At 39.5% G+C, this 18,319-nt stretch overlaps 3 protein-coding genes across 6 annotated transcripts in view; 2 read left to right on the forward strand and 1 right to left on the reverse strand.

Annotated features, from left to right (window-relative positions):
- MGAT4A (alpha-1,3-mannosyl-glycoprotein 4-beta-N-acetylglucosaminyltransferase A) overlaps nucleotides 1-8,045 on the forward strand; it is a 77,422-nt gene extending 69,377 nt beyond the window's left edge. For all 4 annotated transcript variants that reach the window (XM_064408114.1, XM_064408115.1, XM_064408116.1 and 1 more), the window contains 3 exons: nucleotides 1,006-1,072; nucleotides 2,082-2,194; nucleotides 2,359-8,045. In XM_064408114.1, coding sequence (XP_064264184.1) covers nucleotides 1,006-1,072; nucleotides 2,082-2,194; nucleotides 2,359-2,385 — 207 coding nt within the window. In that variant the 3' untranslated portion in view covers nucleotides 2,386-8,045. The remainder of the gene's footprint in view (nucleotides 1-1,005; nucleotides 1,073-2,081; nucleotides 2,195-2,358) is intronic.
- On the reverse strand, nucleotides 7,961-13,159 carry UNC50 (unc-50 inner nuclear membrane RNA binding protein). The gene is made up of 6 exons (XM_064408118.1): nucleotides 12,930-13,159; nucleotides 11,928-12,211; nucleotides 10,959-11,079; nucleotides 8,971-9,110; nucleotides 8,793-8,894; nucleotides 7,961-8,269 (listed from the first exon to the last, which is right to left on the reverse strand). Exons 1-6 carry the CDS (start codon nucleotides 13,157-13,159, stop codon nucleotides 8,133-8,135), a joined length of 1,014 nt encoding a protein of 337 aa, XP_064264188.1. The 3' UTR covers nucleotides 7,961-8,132.
- On the forward strand, nucleotides 13,128-16,157 carry LOC135293679 (cytochrome c oxidase assembly factor 5). Its single transcript, XM_064408120.1, has 3 exons — nucleotides 13,128-13,259; nucleotides 13,652-13,735; nucleotides 15,857-16,157. Exons 1-3 carry the CDS (start codon nucleotides 13,158-13,160, stop codon nucleotides 15,896-15,898), a joined length of 228 nt encoding a protein of 75 aa, XP_064264190.1. The 5' UTR covers nucleotides 13,128-13,157; the 3' UTR covers nucleotides 15,899-16,157.
- Nucleotides 16,158-18,319: the final 2,162 nt, after the last annotated feature.

Raw genomic sequence — 18,319 nt, forward strand, 5'->3', positions numbered from 1 at the left:
CAGCTCCTCAGGGCCCTGTTTCTCCACCCTGGACTTCAGTAGAGCTATAAACTCATTCAAATGTTTTAACCCTGATCTTCCTTAAGTAGAATTCAGAAAAACCAAAAAACCCTTAGAAACCAGAGTACCCCCAGGCTGGATTTGTCTGGGATTTAGGCAGCATACTAAAAATCCCTCAAGACAACCTATAATAAAAACCTGCCCCAAACACCCCAACAACAACATCAAAGGAAACCAAAACACCTGCCTCCCAAATAAATAACCAAAGACATTCCCACCACTTTTTCAGCAGCCTTAGTCAAAATAGGAATGGAAAGTTAAAAAAAGCTGATCAATTTAATCTCCATTTTGCCAAGCATTATTAAACAATTCCTGGGAAATTCTTAGAGTGGGTCTCTCAGTTTTGGGTCATGGTTGTATTTTTCAAGCTGTTTTTTCAAGATCTCTTCTACAATTTGTTTTGGTGCTTATTAAATAAAACTTACTGATTCCCACTGATCCCCATCCATATAGTGAGGCAGTGAGAATTGTGGTGCTTCCCTCGCTGGTCTGATGGCTTTCCATCTTGCCCAAAGTCTTAGATCAAAAAGTAAGCTCTAAGTTTTCATTTGTCCAAGAGAGAAAGCTCTTGTTAAGTCATAGAGAAAGAAGGCACAACCTGCCTTTGCTTGTCTCCTACTGGGTATGCCAGTATGTGCTAAGTATTCTGTTCACGTGGCAATTACCATGCGAGCTTCATGGGGCACTTAGAGTACTTGGTTTTTCTTCTTTGAAGCCAGGTATTGTTTGGTTCTGGAACACTGCTGCTCTTTCTTTTTTTCTTTTTCTTTTTTTTTTTTTAATGTTTGCTTGTATAAGGCTATAAATAATTATATTCCAGGCTTGTTCTTAACCATTTGGAAAAAATGGATGCTGAATATATAAGGAGAGTGCACATACATTTGTTTTTCTCTGGCAAAGTCATATGTCAAAATAAAATGTCTCATTTGTGCTTTGTTGTTCTAGAGTGAAGAACTGGTATTAAGCAAAGAAACCAAAGACAAACGCTTAGAGGATGGTTACTTCAGGATAGGTATGTAACATAGAAAAAAACGTGTATTCTCACTATTGAAGTTCTTAAAGACATCTTTATTAAAACCAAAACAAACCTAAACCTGAGTTTTTATCATTCACTTTTGGGTACATGACCCCGTAGGCTTTACTTAATATTGTGTCCATTAATTCTTTTCAGAGACTGATGTACTGAACAGAGATCTCTCGTGACTCTTAGTTGTAGTGCAGCTACATCCAGCTTTTCTGCCAGGATTGATCACCTAGATTATAATAGAGGCCTTTCCAGGTTTTGTAAGATCACCTCCTCTGTGACTGCACAAGTGCTTTTCTGAGTTGTGTGCTTGCCCTGGATTTGAACCCACCCTACAGACAATCAGCTGTCTCATCACAGGATGAGATTGGCATTTCAACAGCCAGGTGGCTGTTGGGGAAGGTGCTTGGATACATGTTGTCAAGGAAGAGAAATTGTACCCATGGATTTTAATTAGTTGCTGGACAGAGTTTGGGCAATCCTGTTATAACTTTTTTTGTCATAATAAATTACAGTTGTTGTCTATATGGCTTAACTACAAAGTCTAACTGGACTTTTAAATTGAATTCTTACTCATCCTAAAGCATTGAAGATGCTTTAAATAGGAATATGTTATGCATGAATGATATCCCTTGTCCTTAATCCTTTTTGAAAACACATAAGCCAAAGGCATGATATTAGTTCTGTGATATTAAATGAGTACCTGTGCCAAAATCTTCACAGAGTTTAGGTGTTAATGCCTTTAGACAGTTTCAAAGCTTTTATTCTTATGTGTAATCCTGTTCAGATTGGTGTGCACTGATGATGTGCCCCATATTGTTTGCTGCTGCAAAACTGGATCGGATGTCAAAATCACGCACTGCCTTTTATTTTGGGAATGATACTGGTTTCACTGTGATTCTGTCACAATGATACTGTGAACTGTGATTCTGCAGATACATCTTATGGATTTTGTGCTGCAGTTTGTTGAACAGGACTTAATGATATACTTTTGCAGGGAAGTTTGAAAACGGTGTAGCTGAAGGAACAGTTGACCCCAGCCTAAATCCTATTTCATCATTCCGGCTTTCAGTGATACAAAATTCAGCCGTTTGGGCAATTCTCAATGAGGTAAGAGGTGGTAGAACATTGAAAAACATAACTGGAGAATGGGAGATTTCTTCATTCTGTTTTGAAGCTCAGACTTCTGGCTAAAACTAAAAATAGTTACCTCTTATTACTGAGAATTGTAATACACTAAACCATGACTTATTTCTTCTGATTCTCTATTTCAGATTCATATTAAAAAGATTACAAACTGATCATGGAAATCTGCTTTAGAGGAAAAAGAATTCTTGAAAATTCTTCCTATAAAATCTGACATCCTTAGCAAGTCACAAATTGAAAATACTGAGCATGCACCTTATTCCAAATGTCATTCTTTTTCACTTGAACTCTACCTCTTGTGAAATCTACTGTAGATGAGAAGATTGTATTTACCCCTTCTTATCTGATCCATCCAGAAACTGATGCTCCACACTGATAACGTTCGACTGAGGCCCAAGTTGTCCTCCACTGTAATGTGACTTTACCATCTTATGGTTGCAGAACCCTGCTACGCTTAACCTGTACTATTTTGATAGTATAGTAATATAGAGTTGTACATATTGTTACATTCCTTGAAGAAAAAAAAATATAATTATTGTTAAATAAGTTTTATGAAGGGGGTACTTTCGGAGTTCCATTTATTTTCTATAACAAGAACCCTCTTTTATAGACTGTCAGGGATATATATTAAAAATGCTAGGGATATTTAATTTATTAAAATAATTTGAAAAGTACATATTTTTATGCGGTAAAATTTTAAATTGATATAGTTTTTTTATGAATTCTCTAGTTTAAGTTATCTTTCTACATTTTTCTTTGGAGATGCAAACATAAATTAATACCATATTTCAAATATACTGCCATGTTAAAAAGAAAACAAGATTAAGTTTCTAAATTATGTAGTTTTATACACAGAATCTGAATGATGTTCAGAGGCATAAACAGAGTTCTGAAGAACATTTTTCTTTGGGGCTATGAAATTCCACGATGTACAGTTTGTAGCCACATAAAAAGCATGTTGAAATGTCTTGTTTCATATTATGTACTAAATCTGCAGTAATTTTAGATTTAATCCATTGCATTTTAGAAGAATTTTTTTTTACTCCAAACCAGTTCTTTCTAAAAATATTTGTAAGCATTTCCTAGACTGAACAAATTCATTTTCTGTACTGAAGAAAATCATTCTCCAGCTTTGCTTTGGAGTGACAAGAGGCTACCTTTTATCAAAAGAATGAACAGTAGATGCATTTGATTTACAGAGGTCTCCTTTTAAAAAGCTCTGTTATCACAGCATTTATTTTGGATACATTAGTGAGTAGTTACAGGTTATTTTCTTCCTTTGTTTAAGAGCAAGGTCTTAGTTTGACTCCTTTATGGATCAGTATGGTAACTTGCACTAACTTTATAGTGGGAACTGAATTTGGCCTCAAGTTAGTAGCCTGCCTTTTTGTTTCAAGGGAGACAACAGTGATCTTAAATGAATCAGAAATTCGGTCAGGAACAGAACGTGGTCTGGATTACAATCAGAGTGGAACTGTTGCAGTACTAATGCTGCTGCTGTTCCTAAGAGTCCTTCTGCTTAGATGCTTATGTGTAAGGACTCAGGCATGAGAAAATTTCAGTTAGTCAGAAATGGCCAGGAAAAAGAGAGGCAGGAATTCCTCCCTTTTATTAGGAATGAAGTGCCTGATTGACATTGGAGGGAGGCATCCACGCTGGCTTGGGTATTGTCAGTTGTGCTGTGAACCAGCCTCCTGGAACTGACATCTCAAAAGCTGGCCAGCTTTCCCTGTGGAAAAAACACACTCTCTGCTACCCCCAACACAGAATCATAGAATCACTTAAGTTGGAAAAGACCTTTATTGTCTTTGTGATCAGGGCACAGATGCACAAAACCTGTTGCAGCTTCCCTGATCTAGAGCAGGGGTCTTGAATTTGTACTTCCCTATTAAAGCTCAGCTGATAGATTTGGGCTCCCTTTCATGATAGGCTTGTAAGGAGCAGGAGCCTAAAGCTGCCTCGCTAGCACTGCAAGCACCACTGGATTAGAGTGTCAACCTGTCTTCTCTTCTGCCTTGTTGGAGAATTGTGCCATAGCTTTGACAGTTCAGCAATATTCAAGTTGAAGAACTTAACTACTTCTACAATGTTGTTATTTTGGTTTAGCTATGTTGTCTGGGGACACAGGGATGACGAGATTTGTATGCAGAGCAAGACCTTCTGTTTAGACTGACTGCTGTAAGTTCAAGAAAAAGGAGATACCAAGCAGACCTTGTTTACTTTTCCTGATTGCATCAGGTGGTATAAATAAAATGTTACTTGGAACGCTTGTGTTGCCCATGGATGTTGTGGGCATAAGCTAAGCACTGGTCACATAAATGGAGTTTATTCTAGGATTTGGGAATGTGGGTGTCTAGGCTCTGAATCCCATGTGACTCTAGCCTATTGTGGTGCTACAGCCCCGTTTGTTTGTACAATGCCCTGCCGTCAAAATTTTTTTTAATCACACATCAGCTAGCAAAGGTCTGAGAAAATATTTAGGTTTTCTTCTCAGCTTTGTCTGTAAATGAATGATGCAAGTTATTTAAACTAGGGATATTTATTACAATCCAGACTGCAGAAATACATTAGATATTGCAGTTTCTTAATGTAATTACTTTTGCTGACAGTGACCTTTTCCATTTCTCTGTGAGTCTGGAAGTTTACTGGTACTATTTATGTAAGAAACCTGTGTGCTTATTCTAAAAGCATCACTGTTCCTGATATTTCACAGTGGTTAAGATGAATCACTGCTAATATATTTAAACAGAACCCGTACCACATTGATTGCAAGACTGGTCAGTAGTATATTTAGTTTTCAAAAATGTTGAGAAGAAATTTATCCAAGACAACAAATTAAACTAATGTGTGGTAAAAAGTGGATTGTTTTCTGAACATTGATGCATTTTTATTACACTGTAGTAGCAGGAGTTGAAAATACTCTGGGCTGCTTCAATACTTACAATGTTCCTGAGCTTACAGGCTCTCTAGATAAAGGTGTCAATGAATACAAATTATATTTCATAGATACAGGTAAATTCAGAGCTGGTGTAATCAGGTAATTTATTTCTGTAGACAGCTATTTTTGGCTTTGTACCTTTAAATTCCAAATCAGGTTAAAGTGGTGCAAGACTCCTTCCTGGTAGTGTGGTGAAGTAAAAACTTCACCATACTACCTGGTATGTACAGTGAAGTAAGAACTCCTGGGCTGTTTGGCTCATCAGCCTTTAGCTTGGGTACTGTTTGTGAGTGGATCTGCACCAGTGATCCAGTGTCTCCTGCACGTCTTCATTGTAAGGGACAATATTGCCATAAGAAATCTTAAACAGCATCTTTAATCTATGACCTGTTTTGAGGCAGTTTTCCCTACATGTGTTCGATTTCAAGTTAGTTTTGTTGTCACCTTAAAATCCCCTTGAGGCTGCTGAATCTTAGTTATCCAATAACGGAAAGTGTTTGAAAAAAACCTGCACTGTCCTATACTCCTGTTAGCTCCTTCTGATGCTGTTAAAGCTTCAGAAAAGCAAACTGTGAAACCAAAGGCATAGCCAGAAACCTTCATTACCTGGGCAAATGAACTTCTTATACTGGATGCCAAACAGACTGGCTGATGTGAATATTTGCTTTTTTTTGAGCTGATCAGGATTGCTCGGGACCAAGAAAACACAAGACTGCCAGTATAATCTTGCTTTGCTCATTCAGTGGGTCATCCTGCTGAACACTTTGTAAATAATGTGAACAGGATGTGATAATTAGAGTGTTTCTAAAGCACTGTATAAGGCTTTGAGCTTTTGCAGGCATCTCAACCGTGTGTTTTCATTGATGGAAAAAATTCCTATGGATGTATTTTTTTTTGTACTTAAAGATGGCTTAGAAAAATTCAGATAGATGTAATTCATGGACCAAGAAAAGACTGGAGTGTTCTGTCGTATCACTGCTTGTCTAGCTGTTTTGAAGCAGTTTTTAAATACCTTGAGTCAGTTTAGAGCAAAGCAATTTATACTTTGCCTGTGTGAAACACAGTTCCTTGAATGAGCTGAAGTGTGATTAGTTTTTGGAAAAATTTGGAAACTGTGTACCAGTTTCCTTTTTTTTTTTCCCCAGATATATTATAATCTCAGTAATCTCTGTATTTTGTTGGAAGTACTTGCTCCAGATGAAGTATCATAGTAGTTTATAGTTCACCTCCAACTTGGAAAGTATTATTTTAGTCTCGTAGAGGAAAAGAAAAATGAAATCCTCTCAAGCCTTGCTCCCCTAAAATATATGAATCCAAGGTTCTACGTTTGCTCTTACTAGGAATGATGTATTCTGAAAAAGCTAGACCAAGTTACTCTAGCTAGAAAGGGGGGGCAAAAAAAGTCCTTGTGTTTTTGAATCATCTTTACAATCACCAGCATAAGGCTGAAAAGCTATTAAACAACTGGTGTTTTCAGCTAGCATTGGTTGCTGATGTACAACACACAGCCCATGGAGACCTGGTGAATTAGTCCTTGAGTGTCACCCTTATGACTTTAGCGGTCTCTAAAGGGTTTTGCTAAATTCTGCTGTAAACAGTGAACTGCTGGAAGTTGAAGTAGCTTAATTTTGAGAATGAAGCCTTGTTTCAAGCGGAAAAACGCTATCTCTGAAGAGAAGGTACACAGGCCCCAAGTCCTTCAAAAGCATCGCACCACAGGCCACTAAATCTGAAGTATTTTTACTGTTGAACTGAAGTGGATGATCAGTGATGCTAGGATTCCTGTTAGGGAAAATGTGTACAGTTAGGCTGCAGCTGCCTGCAGGACAGGAGCTTGTGCTGTTAGCCAGGAAGGGAGCAGATCCTGACTGGAATCCTTCACCTTCCATGGATCAGCAGTTCACTGCTTTCCTTGTTTAAAGGAGAACGTTGCTCAGCATCTGCTGAGAGGGAAACATGAATCTCTTCAAGCCTTAACAGTGGCTGAAACACACAGTACTGTAAGATGCACTGCCAGCATATTTGGTATTTTAAGATAAATTATAGTTTTTCCTTAGAGATCAAATTCTAGTATTGAAATTGTCTTACTGTAACCAGTTTACTCTTGTGTTGTTTTGGAACCTGAATCCCAGTGCTCATGTTTCATGCTGAACATTGCATTGGAAAGCTGTCATCTTCACTTTCCATGAGGTATTGTTTGTGATGGTCAGTTTCTACTTCTGCCTTGTGGACTTCACAGCTGCAGGCATTGCCATGAGCCCACCCCTGTAGCCAAACCTTCCATGTTCATTGATTGACCTGACACTCAGAATGGTGGATGTAGTAATACCCACTGGACTGCTAGAGATTGGGTTTAAAACTTGCTGCTATCTTTGGAAACCTGATATGGGTCATGTTAATTGTGCCTTTCATCACTGTTTCTTCTGTGTGCCAGAGTTGTCCATGTATATTTGAAGTAGTCACTGAAGTAAATCTGTTCTCATAATCTCTCATACAAGGAGAGGACAGATGTGTATCTAGAGACAGCTGTTGCTTTACCATCGCAACACTACTGATCTGTACTTTCACACAGTCCCAAGGCAAGGTATTCCAATATTACTCTTCAATAAAACTGCTTTTTGGTGTCACTTAAACCCCTCATAATGTAGAGCTTATGCCGGTATGTGCATAGTATCTGCAGTAAGAGTTATGCTACATAGACTTGTTGCAGTTAAATTTAAGCTACAGAAATGTACAAGTAACTTGTTTTTAGGAATGTACTGCGAAAGTATTTGGAAAAAATTGCTAACATGTTTACTGTTGTAAATATTTTAATAAAAAAAGGACACTTCAAACTTTTTTACACAATTATCTACAATAAAGAGAAATTTACAACCATTTACAAAATGTTCCTAATTTTTTCTTTACTGTCAAAATGGCTAAGGTAGAAACAAAATAAACATTTAGATACATGAAGTCCTGGTTTTATTTCACTCTGTATTTATAAAAGGAACAAAGCATCTTGGTGAAGTTCCATCCACATGCTAATGAGATCAAATAGAGCATGATGAGAAGTGCAAATGGATACAAAAGAATAGCTGTGTTCTTCAAAAAGGGCAATGCTGAAACAGAAGCAATATTGAAGCAAGTATAAAGTAGTGCTCTTTAAAAAAGGTCCTTCACGTAAAGTTGCCTTGGGGCAAGGCAGCAATAAAAATTAGTTCTGCTCTGCTCTCCTCCTCAGACATCTCTGCCCTACAAGCCCTAGAGTTATCTCAAAATGCCTTGGGGAACTGTTTTACCTAAAACTATGGTCTAAAACTCATTACAGAATTTTTATCTACTGCAAACATCTTCAAGTGCATTTGCAGAGAAACAACAAAACTAATTCATGGTGCTACAGGACTAATACAAGAAGGGAATTTGGTGAGGTGGAGAATATAAATTCTTTGGTTAAGATGTCCATCCAGCTGAAAACATGGATTGCTACATTTCTATCATACTTCATTTACCACAAAGAAAGAGTTACTTCAAAATACAGCTAAGCCTCTGCTTTACAAATAATATGCTAAGATCAAAATAATAGCCTGAAAACATGTTCTTCTTTTTAGTCAAACAAAAAGAAAAGAAGTCACTGTTACTCACCACTGTATCCTAGGAATGTCACGTAGATGTAATAGCCGATTGCAATCAGCCATAATGTATTCCCAACAAAATACCCAATGACAGAATCAGATATGATGACATCTGCAAGAGGTAACTGCTCTCAGCTGTTTTGACAATGCACCATTTTGAAGCAGAGAGCTCAAAGTATTCTACTTACAGTTGATGAAGAACAGCTGGATAAAATGCAGGATGACTAGAAGAGGGTAGAAAGCATTCAGATGTACATCAAAGGCATATCCCCACTCCACATCATAATCTCTGTTCTGCTGCTTCACTAAGTACTTATTTGAAATGAACCTACATGAAAAGATATTTGAGACTGTTGTTAATATGAATCTTTAAAGCTGACTGACAAAACATAGGTTTGATGTAGTAAGTCATGCATGATCCCAACTCTCCACCACAAAGTTTCTGCTATCTGGGAATAAAAACTCGCAATAATCATGCAGACCAGACTATTGTTAAAATGGTTTTGTTAAAACTGTCATCACATCCCTTGCATGCTACAGGCAGCTGAAATACCCTGCAGGTAACACAGAAACAAAACCCCTTTATAAAGAAGAGATCAGTGCTACAATTTATCAGTCACAAGCTGCCACTTCTCTCTGTACACACAGGGAGATAACTTCAGTGAAGTGCTCTTACAGGATCAGCACACCTCACACAGAGATGGTTTATTTGATCTCTACAGAACTGATGCACTGCAAGGATAGGAGGGCAGGACAGTGTTCATAACATGTGCCCCATTATTACTGAAAAGAGGTGGAAATGCAATGTGCACTGGCTGGTATTATAGGCTACTGAATGAGCCTCAAGGCTCTTTCCTTCAGCTTAAGTTCTGCTGACATCAAAATATTTACCCCATATAGAGGAGGAACAAGAAGTCAATACATGCTCAGAAATAAGAGACCAGATTTTTCATGGAAGCTTCCTCTGACCTACTCTTTGTGCCAAGGGTGGGGGTGCAAAGAGGCAGAGCCTGGGAGCAAGGTAAGGAGAGGTGAGGCAAGAAGTTTAGACTGATTAGGAATGGGGGGAGTTTTTGGGGGAAAAAAAGGTGAGCTTGCACTGGAAGAAGGGACTTGAACCAAACTCGAGCCAGGTGACTGGTATTGAGGCCTGCAGGAAGCTGACTAAAGTACAGAGCAAAACCAGCAGATGCTGAAGTCTTCCTGGCTTAGGAGACTGCATCCTGAAGCACAAACTGCTGGACAATGGGGGCAGGAAGCATAAGCTCTTTCCCAAGCAATTTATGAGCTGCTGTTCCAGACAGGAGCATAGGTCAGGTGGACCTTTCATCTATGAACTACATTTCTTTTCTGTGCCTCATTCTCAGACCATTTTGCAATTACAAGCAGGAGTTCCTGAGGCCACTGTCCCTTTTCTAATCATCATCACTTTAAGATGTTAGCTCCATCTCTAAGAATTCTTAAATGCCCTTGCTTTCTTAAGTTCCTTGTAAAATAAAAATTCTTTCTTTGGTGCCCTCCACTTGCTGCAGCACAGAAACAGTGGTTCCTGTCATTTCATGGTTCCCTCACTGCTGGAGGACACATCTGTGGTGCTGATGAGCCTGGATGGTAAAATGACCTTCTCCTGCCTCCTACTTCTGCAGCTCTCTGGACAGGAGAGGATAAAACTGGCAGCACCTACCAACAAAGCAGAAAGGTGCCAAGCACAAGACAGAACAGATGGGGCTGCAGTGACACTAGCTACAATCTTCAGCAAGAAGAACAGGCCAAGTGTATATGGTCCTGCTTAAAGAGATTCATCCTCAGGCTTACACTACTTGACTTCTTCATTCATTATTTTGACTGAACAGCTTTTTCTTTTTTTAATCACCTTTTTTATTTTTATTTGGCATTACTGCTGAACATTAACCAGCTTGAGAAGAAAGAAAAACAGCTGGAATGTTCATCATAATACAGACCTTCTGACCATTTAACCTTGGAGGAAATAGTAAAGAAAGAGATGTATTCTTTTTTAAGGTATCATTTTGAAACAATTACTACAACAGCATAAAACTATAGTCAATATTTGAGTGTAAGTTTACCCCAAACAAAGAACCAAGTGTCTCACAAACAGCAGAGGACTCTCTGTGCCTGAACAGCAATACTGAAGTTGGCTTCAGAAATCACTACTTACCACATCAGAGTTGCAATCAGGAGTCCCACGCCTACGCAGTCTATGAATACAACCCAAAGTAGCAGTTTTATTGTTTCAAAAAAACCCATGTCCAACACAAATCCAAATCCTACAGTAGACACTGAAAGCAGACAAAAATCGTTAAAGTCAACTGTGGAAATGAAAGCATGAGATCTTAAACTGATGGGGTTTTTTAAAATATCCTATTATGAAACCTCCTTTTTATTTTTCCCCCAACATTTTCAGTCCAACAGCTCAGGGTTTTTTCCCACCAAAAATTAGATATAATGCAATTTATTCATAATATGAACACTCATCTGTACTTGGTTCTAATTGTAATGCTCCATCCCAAACTATTTTTTAAAAAAATCAGACAATGCTACAATAGAACATTCTTTGTTTTATAAAAACTCCTTGTTAACCCAAACAACATGTGTAATTCTATCTCATTAAAGAGTTTTTCTATTATGAGCAGGAATACACTATTTAATAGAAGGCAACTGAGACAATACTGAATTTGCAGTTCAGTCATTTATATTAGCCACTTTGTTACAGCTTAATTCTGCAATATACAGAACCTCACCAGGGCCTTTATGGTAAAAACAATGTTTTATCCATAATATTCAAGTAAACCAAATATTCAGTACTTTTAAACAAAAACACTGCCGTGTGACATAGGGTTTTCTTACTGCCTGTAAAGTTACAGTGAACTATGCAGTTCAAAATGCAAAAGAAAATGAGTTGCAATGGAGAGATCAATTCAAGACTACTCAAGCCTACTCTGATTTCTACTTCCCATCTTAACTTCAAAAAGGCTAGGCCTTTTTCTTCTGTTCTACTTTGATTAAAAGATCATCCATACAGATTGGTACTTTTGTGTGTGTGTATCTTATTGAAGGAAAATAAACGTTCATCCCGAAACTTTCCCTCCCTCCCTCTTCCTTATGCTGTCTGTTCTCCCGCACTCACCGCAGAGCCAGATACTGAGTAGCACAAGGAAAGCAGGATCATCTCTCGCCCATTGGTCCTTTGTCTGTTTTCTGTAGTGAAAGTTCCTGTAAACCCTCTGAGGTGAAGTGAACAGGTAAAGCATCTGCCAAAGCGCAAACTCGAAGTCCATCTGTCGGAAGTGGAAGAGCCTCCGGAGGTACTTGTAGCGTTTTGCTCCGGCCGTGTGCCTGGCAGCATCTCTGCGGCTCAGCACACCATTGCCCTGGCTCCCGGAATTAACCAGCGTGGTCGGCAGCATCTTGCTAAAGAAAGAATTTCACAAGATGCGCTTGATTTAGCACACAATATGGAGCACAAATAAAATAACGCGATGCAGGCCATGACTGCAATGCTGAAGTGACTAAAATGGGCACAAGAATAAACAATGACATTGGCTGGAGCAAATCCAGAGGAGGCCATGGAGTTGGTAATAGGGCTGGAGAACCTCCCTTATGAAGATGAGCTGAGGAAGTTGGGGCAGTTCAGCCGGAAGAAGAGAAGGTTGTGTGGAGACCTCCTAGCTCCTCCCAATATCTGAAGGAGGAAAAGAGGGAAGCTGGGACACTTCATCAGGAACTGCAGTGATAGGACAAGGAGTAACGGGCACAAACTGAAACGGGAAATCTAGGTTAGATTCAAGGAAGAAATTCTTTACTGTGGAGGGGATAAGGCACTGGCACAGGCTGCCCAGGGAGGCTGCGACGCCCCATCCCTGGCAGCGTTCAAGGCCAGGTTGGATGGGGCTTAGAACAACCTGGTGTAGTGGGAGCCATCGCTGCCCACGGCGGGGGGTTGGAACCATAAGATCTTTACGGTCTCTTCCAGCCCTTAGCAGTGTACGATCCCACGACTTAGGAGCGGCCCGGCCTCCGCTGCTGCCGAACACCCGCCCGCCCTCAGCGGGGCCGCGCTCAGCTCCGGGCCGGGCCGGGCCGGGCAGCGCCGCGCTCCCCGCGCCCCGCCCCGCGCTGAGGGTCTCACCTGCTGCCCCGGCCCGCGGCGCGACCCCCGCCCGCCCGGCACCGCCACCGCGGCCGCCTCCCGCAGCCTTCCGGCACCGTCCGCGGCGCAGGCGCTCGGGATCCTTCCCGGAGCCGCCCCGTCCCTTCCTGCTCCCGCCGGAAGCGGCCGCGGCGCCCGGCATGGCGGTGGCGGTCGGCCGTGGCCGCGGGGCGGGCGGCAGCGGAGCGTAGCGCCGGGCTCGCCACCATGCCCAAGTACTACGAGGATAAGGAGGAGGACGGGCGCGCCTGCAGCGGCGTGAGGGAGGATCTGCGGCAGTGCCTGCTGGAGAGCCCCTGCGTCCTGCAGGTGAGCGCCGCTGCCCTGCCGGGACACAGACCCATGGGTCGCCCTTTTAGGGTTTTGCAGCAGTTTAGGGAATTACAGCTCCAGAGGGGAGCGCAGGTCACCATACCGAAGCGAAATCCCCAGTGAACTTTTCTGAAGTTGGAAGTAAATGATCCTCAAAGGCCCCTTCCAACCCAAATTACTCAGTTGGCCGGAGCGTGGTGCTAATAACCTGGGTCGTGGGTCCGATCCCTGCATTGGCCTTCCCTTAGGAGTTGGGCTAGATGGTCCTTGTGGGTGCTTTCCAAATCAGAATATTCGGTGATTCCGTTCTATGATTCTGTCAGATGTTTTGATGTCTCTTTGATAAGCTGTAGAAATCAAGTTTTAATCTTTATTTTTTCATATACTAGGAAAACAAAAGCCCTAAACAATGCTTGAGGGAAGGACACTGTAGGAGTTTGCAAGTGACATTTTTTGCGTGCAAAAGATCAATGGTAAGTTTGGTGTGTCTTCTGCTACTGGCCTGGATGTTTCCTGTCCTTTTCCCCCCTCTTTTTTAAAAAAACCCCACATTATTTCAGTAAGGTGGATGTCATTCAGCAGAACAGTACTTGCCTTTGAATCCTGATTAAACTATGGATGTTGTGCCCAGTTCTCATGAAGAAGAAGCTGTAGAGTAGGAAAAATGGGAAAAACACGTTTAAATTGGGTTAGGCTTAGAATGTCACAGATAGTGATGTAGGTATTTTCACTATTGTTTTTAGTAAAGTTTTGGGTTAAAAAGTGTTAGTAGATCAGGTAATTGTAAGAAAATGACAGCAAGCTGTCTTTTACCTGTAAGATCTTTGAAAAACACCTATATAGAGAACATTTAAATGAAGTGAGACTTTCACTGTTAAAGCAAGATCTTGCATTGAATTTGTGTTGAGTCATTAGTTTTCTTGGAGTACTGGAATTCATGATGAATAAGTTTGTTTTTCAATATAATGAACTATCCAATATGGAAATGACAAGTCATTAAAAAAAATGTAATTGCATAAAGTTTTCTGTATTTTGAAAGGAGTTCCTTGTCCACAATTTTTTTGCTTGTGTTTCCATAACATTTAAAACATATTTAAGATGTGGTAAAGATGGTATTAAAACTTTCCAAACACGAGAAGTGCAAGGCTCATTTTTATTTTTATCTGATGAAGAGTGTACAGCTGTAATGGTACTTTAAATTTTTCTTCCATTTTGTATTTGTTGTAGCAGCTTTTTGTACCTCTTCTGTATGAACCGTATTAATCCATAAAGGGGCAAATTATTATTTATGTGTATGAGAAGATGTTGCATATTGGAAGTTTGAAACGCCCATATAAAACTGCAGTAGTAATATATGTGTCTCCAGGTGATGTGTCTGTTTGTTTCTGTCTGTGGATTGTTAAGGGAGCCTGATGACACTAAGTTTCTAGCTAAACACCTCCAGTTAGGCAAGAAACGGCCTGGCTCTTAAATGATGTTATTTAACTCTCCCAAATTTTAAGGCTGATGAGTGAAGTTTTTCTTGGCCTGTTAATTCTTTAAATTTCAATAATCAAATCAGTCAAACTTGTTATTTGTTATAAAATGGGAACTTAAAGACTGTCCAAAACCAAGCTAGACACTAAATACAGATATAATTTGCAGCAAGCAAAAAATCATCAGGGGTTTTGTCTTGATGCTGTTTTCTTTTCAAGGAAACAGAAAGTCTTATCAGAGGAGTAACTTTAGTACACTTTAGATGTTGAAGTAGGGCCAAGGTTTAAAGTGAAAGCTGCTTGGTTACTGGACAAGCTGTGTCATCATGAGTCTAGCTCGTTACAAATTTTGCTGCAGTCCTGAATTCTGGAAGACAGTTAGTTAATGGTGGTAACAGAAACCTCCTCAGTCTAATATAGAATATGGCTGAGTTGCAATCTGTCACTGCCATCGTCGAGACCAGCTATCTAAGTTCAGAAGAATTCTCCCAAGATCAAAGTATGTTTTTCTGCTGCATTGGGAAAGAACTTGCAGTTTAGCTTCTGTAAGTACTGCACTGTGGCTTTTATTTTAGTTTTGCCATCTTGTTTAGCCTTTCATTCAATGCTTTTTCTGTAGTTGCCAAGAATAAACTTGCAGATTTTACAAGATGAATATTGTTTCTGTTTTTACTGGTTTATTTCTATTTTTTCCAGAAACTTTGTGTTATTTAAGTTGTCCCTCTCCTCACAGACATTTGTAGTGACTCCTACTTCAGCCAGATCTGAATTTTACTCCTTCACTTTATCTATTACATTTGCAAAACTGATCTAAGCAGATTTACTCTACCTTGTTTTTCATGGGTTCCTTGCCATCCTGCTATGCTGTTTTGTCATTTAAGTTGTTCATTTCAGAATGCATAGGACACTTAGGACATAATTTTAGTTTTGTGTGAGGTTTAAAATCATATAATGCCTCTTTCATCAGAGTCCCCTGTGGCTTCTTGGCTACATCACTAGTTTTGTTCTGCTTTATTCTGGCCTTGGTTCTGATGTTACAAAGTGCCAAGGTAGCACAAACACTCTACCACATCTCTTTTGGAAAGTACCTGCTCTTAATGTATTGTCTTCAATTTTCAGTTGGATACCAGGGCAAGATTCAGAGGAAGGAAGGGATACTGAGGTCCTCGTCAAGAGATCTTGCCATGGAAATTCGGGGCTCATCAGCACTCTACATAAAACAGAGACTAAAATAAGAAGATGGTACCTGCTGCATCCTTTCATGCAGTGTTTTCATGGAAGGTATCTACTCCTGAGTATTCCAACAGATTGACCTGGATGTGTATTTAAATGTTAAAAAGAAAGCAAGCTAAAGCTGCAAGTTCTGGCCAAAATGGGTACCTGTCATGTACTTGCAATAAAAATGTGAAATCCAGAACAAGCTGCAGAAGTTTTAATTCTCTTTTGAAGTAAAGTTGTCATTTGTGACTCTACTGTAAATTCTGATAATCTTTTACTATTAGAAATAGTACAAGGTATGGAACTGGGAGCTCACTTGATCTGTTGAGGAAGAGTTTCTGTAGTAGCTGAGTATGTCAGAGAGTTTCTAAGTATAGAGCTATTTTCAGAGAATTGACTGAGGCTGTAAAATGTGTGTGCAAGCTGCTTCCTCTCCAGTAGATTTGCTACCTAATAATCCTGATGGGAGCAGGTTTTCAGTCACAGCTGTTTTTCAGTCCCACACTGTGGATAGATAGAAGGCAGGGGACTAGAGATAGTGGTGAAAGTAATCTCACCCCTAAGGAGTTACAGCTGTGCTAATTATCAAGCATTAAGAACAAGCCTGCCCTTAATAGGCCACAGCTGGATCCACTTAAGAGGGGTATTATAAAAGAGCAGGTTGGCTAGGCAAGGGGGGAGATGGAGTTTGTTGGCTGTGCTGGGAAGAAGAAAGAGTCAGTGCTGTGAGGAGCTGCCCATCAAAATAACCAAGAAGGTATGAAACCTTTGCAATAGGATAACAACACCACACTGCTAAGGAAGTGGGATTTATGGGAGTAAGAAGCATTCAATAGTGCTTAAAGCATGACTGTGGTAAATGTTAGCTGGTTCTGTGTAAGACCTGCTTTTTCAGGGGACATTTTCTTCCTTCAGTGTCCCTGCCTATAAGTGTCAAACCTTTAAGAAATAAACTCTTACCTATGGAAACTCAAATAACTTCAGACAAGCTGATTAGAAGCAAGATGAGGAAATAGAGGGGACAGAGCCACAGTAACTTCTTTTCTTGGCTGAAGTGTATAGCCAAGTGTCTGATATATCATCATCAGATGTATGCAATGCTTATTGTTTCTAAAACTGATGACTTCAGGTTTAGAATTTCTGAATGAGCACATGTTGACTAATTCTGTCTTAAGCAACTGTTCTGTAATGAGTCAGAGAATGTTTGTATTCTTTGTATGTGTAGGACTTTATTTTTGCCACCTAAATCAACTGATTTCACATTTTTGTGTTCTGTTGATCATGTGGAAGCTAGTTCATTTGTTCAAGTGCTGTAAGCATCCTTTTTTTTCCCACAGCCTACTTACCATATTATCTTTTTGCATACACTAAAATGATAATTTATGTCTATAAGAGTATTTTTATCTTAACACTCTAATTCCACAGTATTACTCACAAGCCTTTTCCATGGGGGAAAACATAAAAAAGGTACTAAAAATAAATATAAAGCCAGATGGCAGGTATTTAAATGTCAGTTAGAGAGAGCAGTGGGAATAATACTTGAGTTTGATAGTCAAGGACCCTTTCATGGTAGTCAAGGACTCTTTCATGGTATACCCTTCTGCATGGGTTTGTAATTTGATTGGTCAAATGGTCTTTATTCCTTTCTCAGCCATAATCACTAAGCCTCTCCTACTTGTACTGCAGTAACTCCTTTTGGAAGGGAGTGGAAACATTGCTACATCACAGGCAGACACATAGTTATTTCTAGTAATCAGCTTGATCCCGTGGAGATCAAGTGTTAGAATTTATTCTATTGGATATTTATGGATTTAATAGTTAACAGAACACATGTATTATTTGATCCAATAGAATGTCAGTGTCAAAACTTCCTAATGGTTCACTAAACTACCTAGGACAGTATGAAAATACTGTAATAGGAATCGCAGCACTGATTTGCTCAAGAGACTTATTCAATTCCAATATTGTGTAACATAATACTCTGTCTAAAGATAAGTAATTATATAATTGTCTTGGGACTTTGAACACTGTCCTACTTGAGAGATATTAATGGTCCTTTGAGAAAAAGAATTCATTTCATTAATGCCCCAAGTCCTATGCATTTGATTACAGCTTTTTCCCTAATGCACAAAATGTTTTTATTTAAATATATTGATGTTTTTGTCACATGCCTTGTGCTACATTACTGACTTTTACTGAAAAAAATACATTTCTATTCTTTGGTAGATTTTTGCAAGATGGGATCTGTGAAATTGAGTTGTTGAGGACCAATGGTTGGCATGGTGTCGAAAGGCAGAATCACAGTTATAAGCAGTGCTAATAATTTGTATTGAATAACTAAAGAATAGAGTTTGCAAAGACCTC

The sequence above is a fragment of the Passer domesticus genome, chromosome 2, assembly GCF_036417665.1.
Source record: "Passer domesticus isolate bPasDom1 chromosome 2, bPasDom1.hap1, whole genome shotgun sequence".
Taxonomy (NCBI): domain Eukaryota; kingdom Metazoa; phylum Chordata; class Aves; order Passeriformes; family Passeridae; genus Passer; species Passer domesticus.

Coding starts and splice junctions, on each gene's coding strand:
- LOC135293679 (XM_064408120.1), top strand. CDS start 13,158: ATGCCCAAGTACTACGAGGATAAGGAGGAGGACGGGCGCGCCTGCAGC. Junction 13,260..13,651: donor AGAGCCCCTGCGTCCTGCAG/GTGAGCGCCGCT, acceptor TTCATATACTAG/GAAAACAAAAGCCCTAAACA. Junction 13,736..15,856: donor TTGCGTGCAAAAGATCAATG/GTAAGTTTGGTG, acceptor TTCAATTTTCAG/TTGGATACCAGGGCAAGATT.
- UNC50 (XM_064408118.1), bottom strand. CDS start 13,159: ATGGTGGCGAGCCCGGCGCTACGCTCCGCTGCCGCCCGCCCCGCGGCC. Junction 8,895..8,970: donor CCAGCTGTTCTTCATCAACT/GTAAGTAGAATA, acceptor TACCTCTTGCAG/ATGTCATCATATCTGATTCT. Junction 8,270..8,792: donor GACATTCCTAGGATACAGTG/GTGAGTAACAGT, acceptor CTTCTGTTTCAG/CATTGCCCTTTTTGAAGAAC.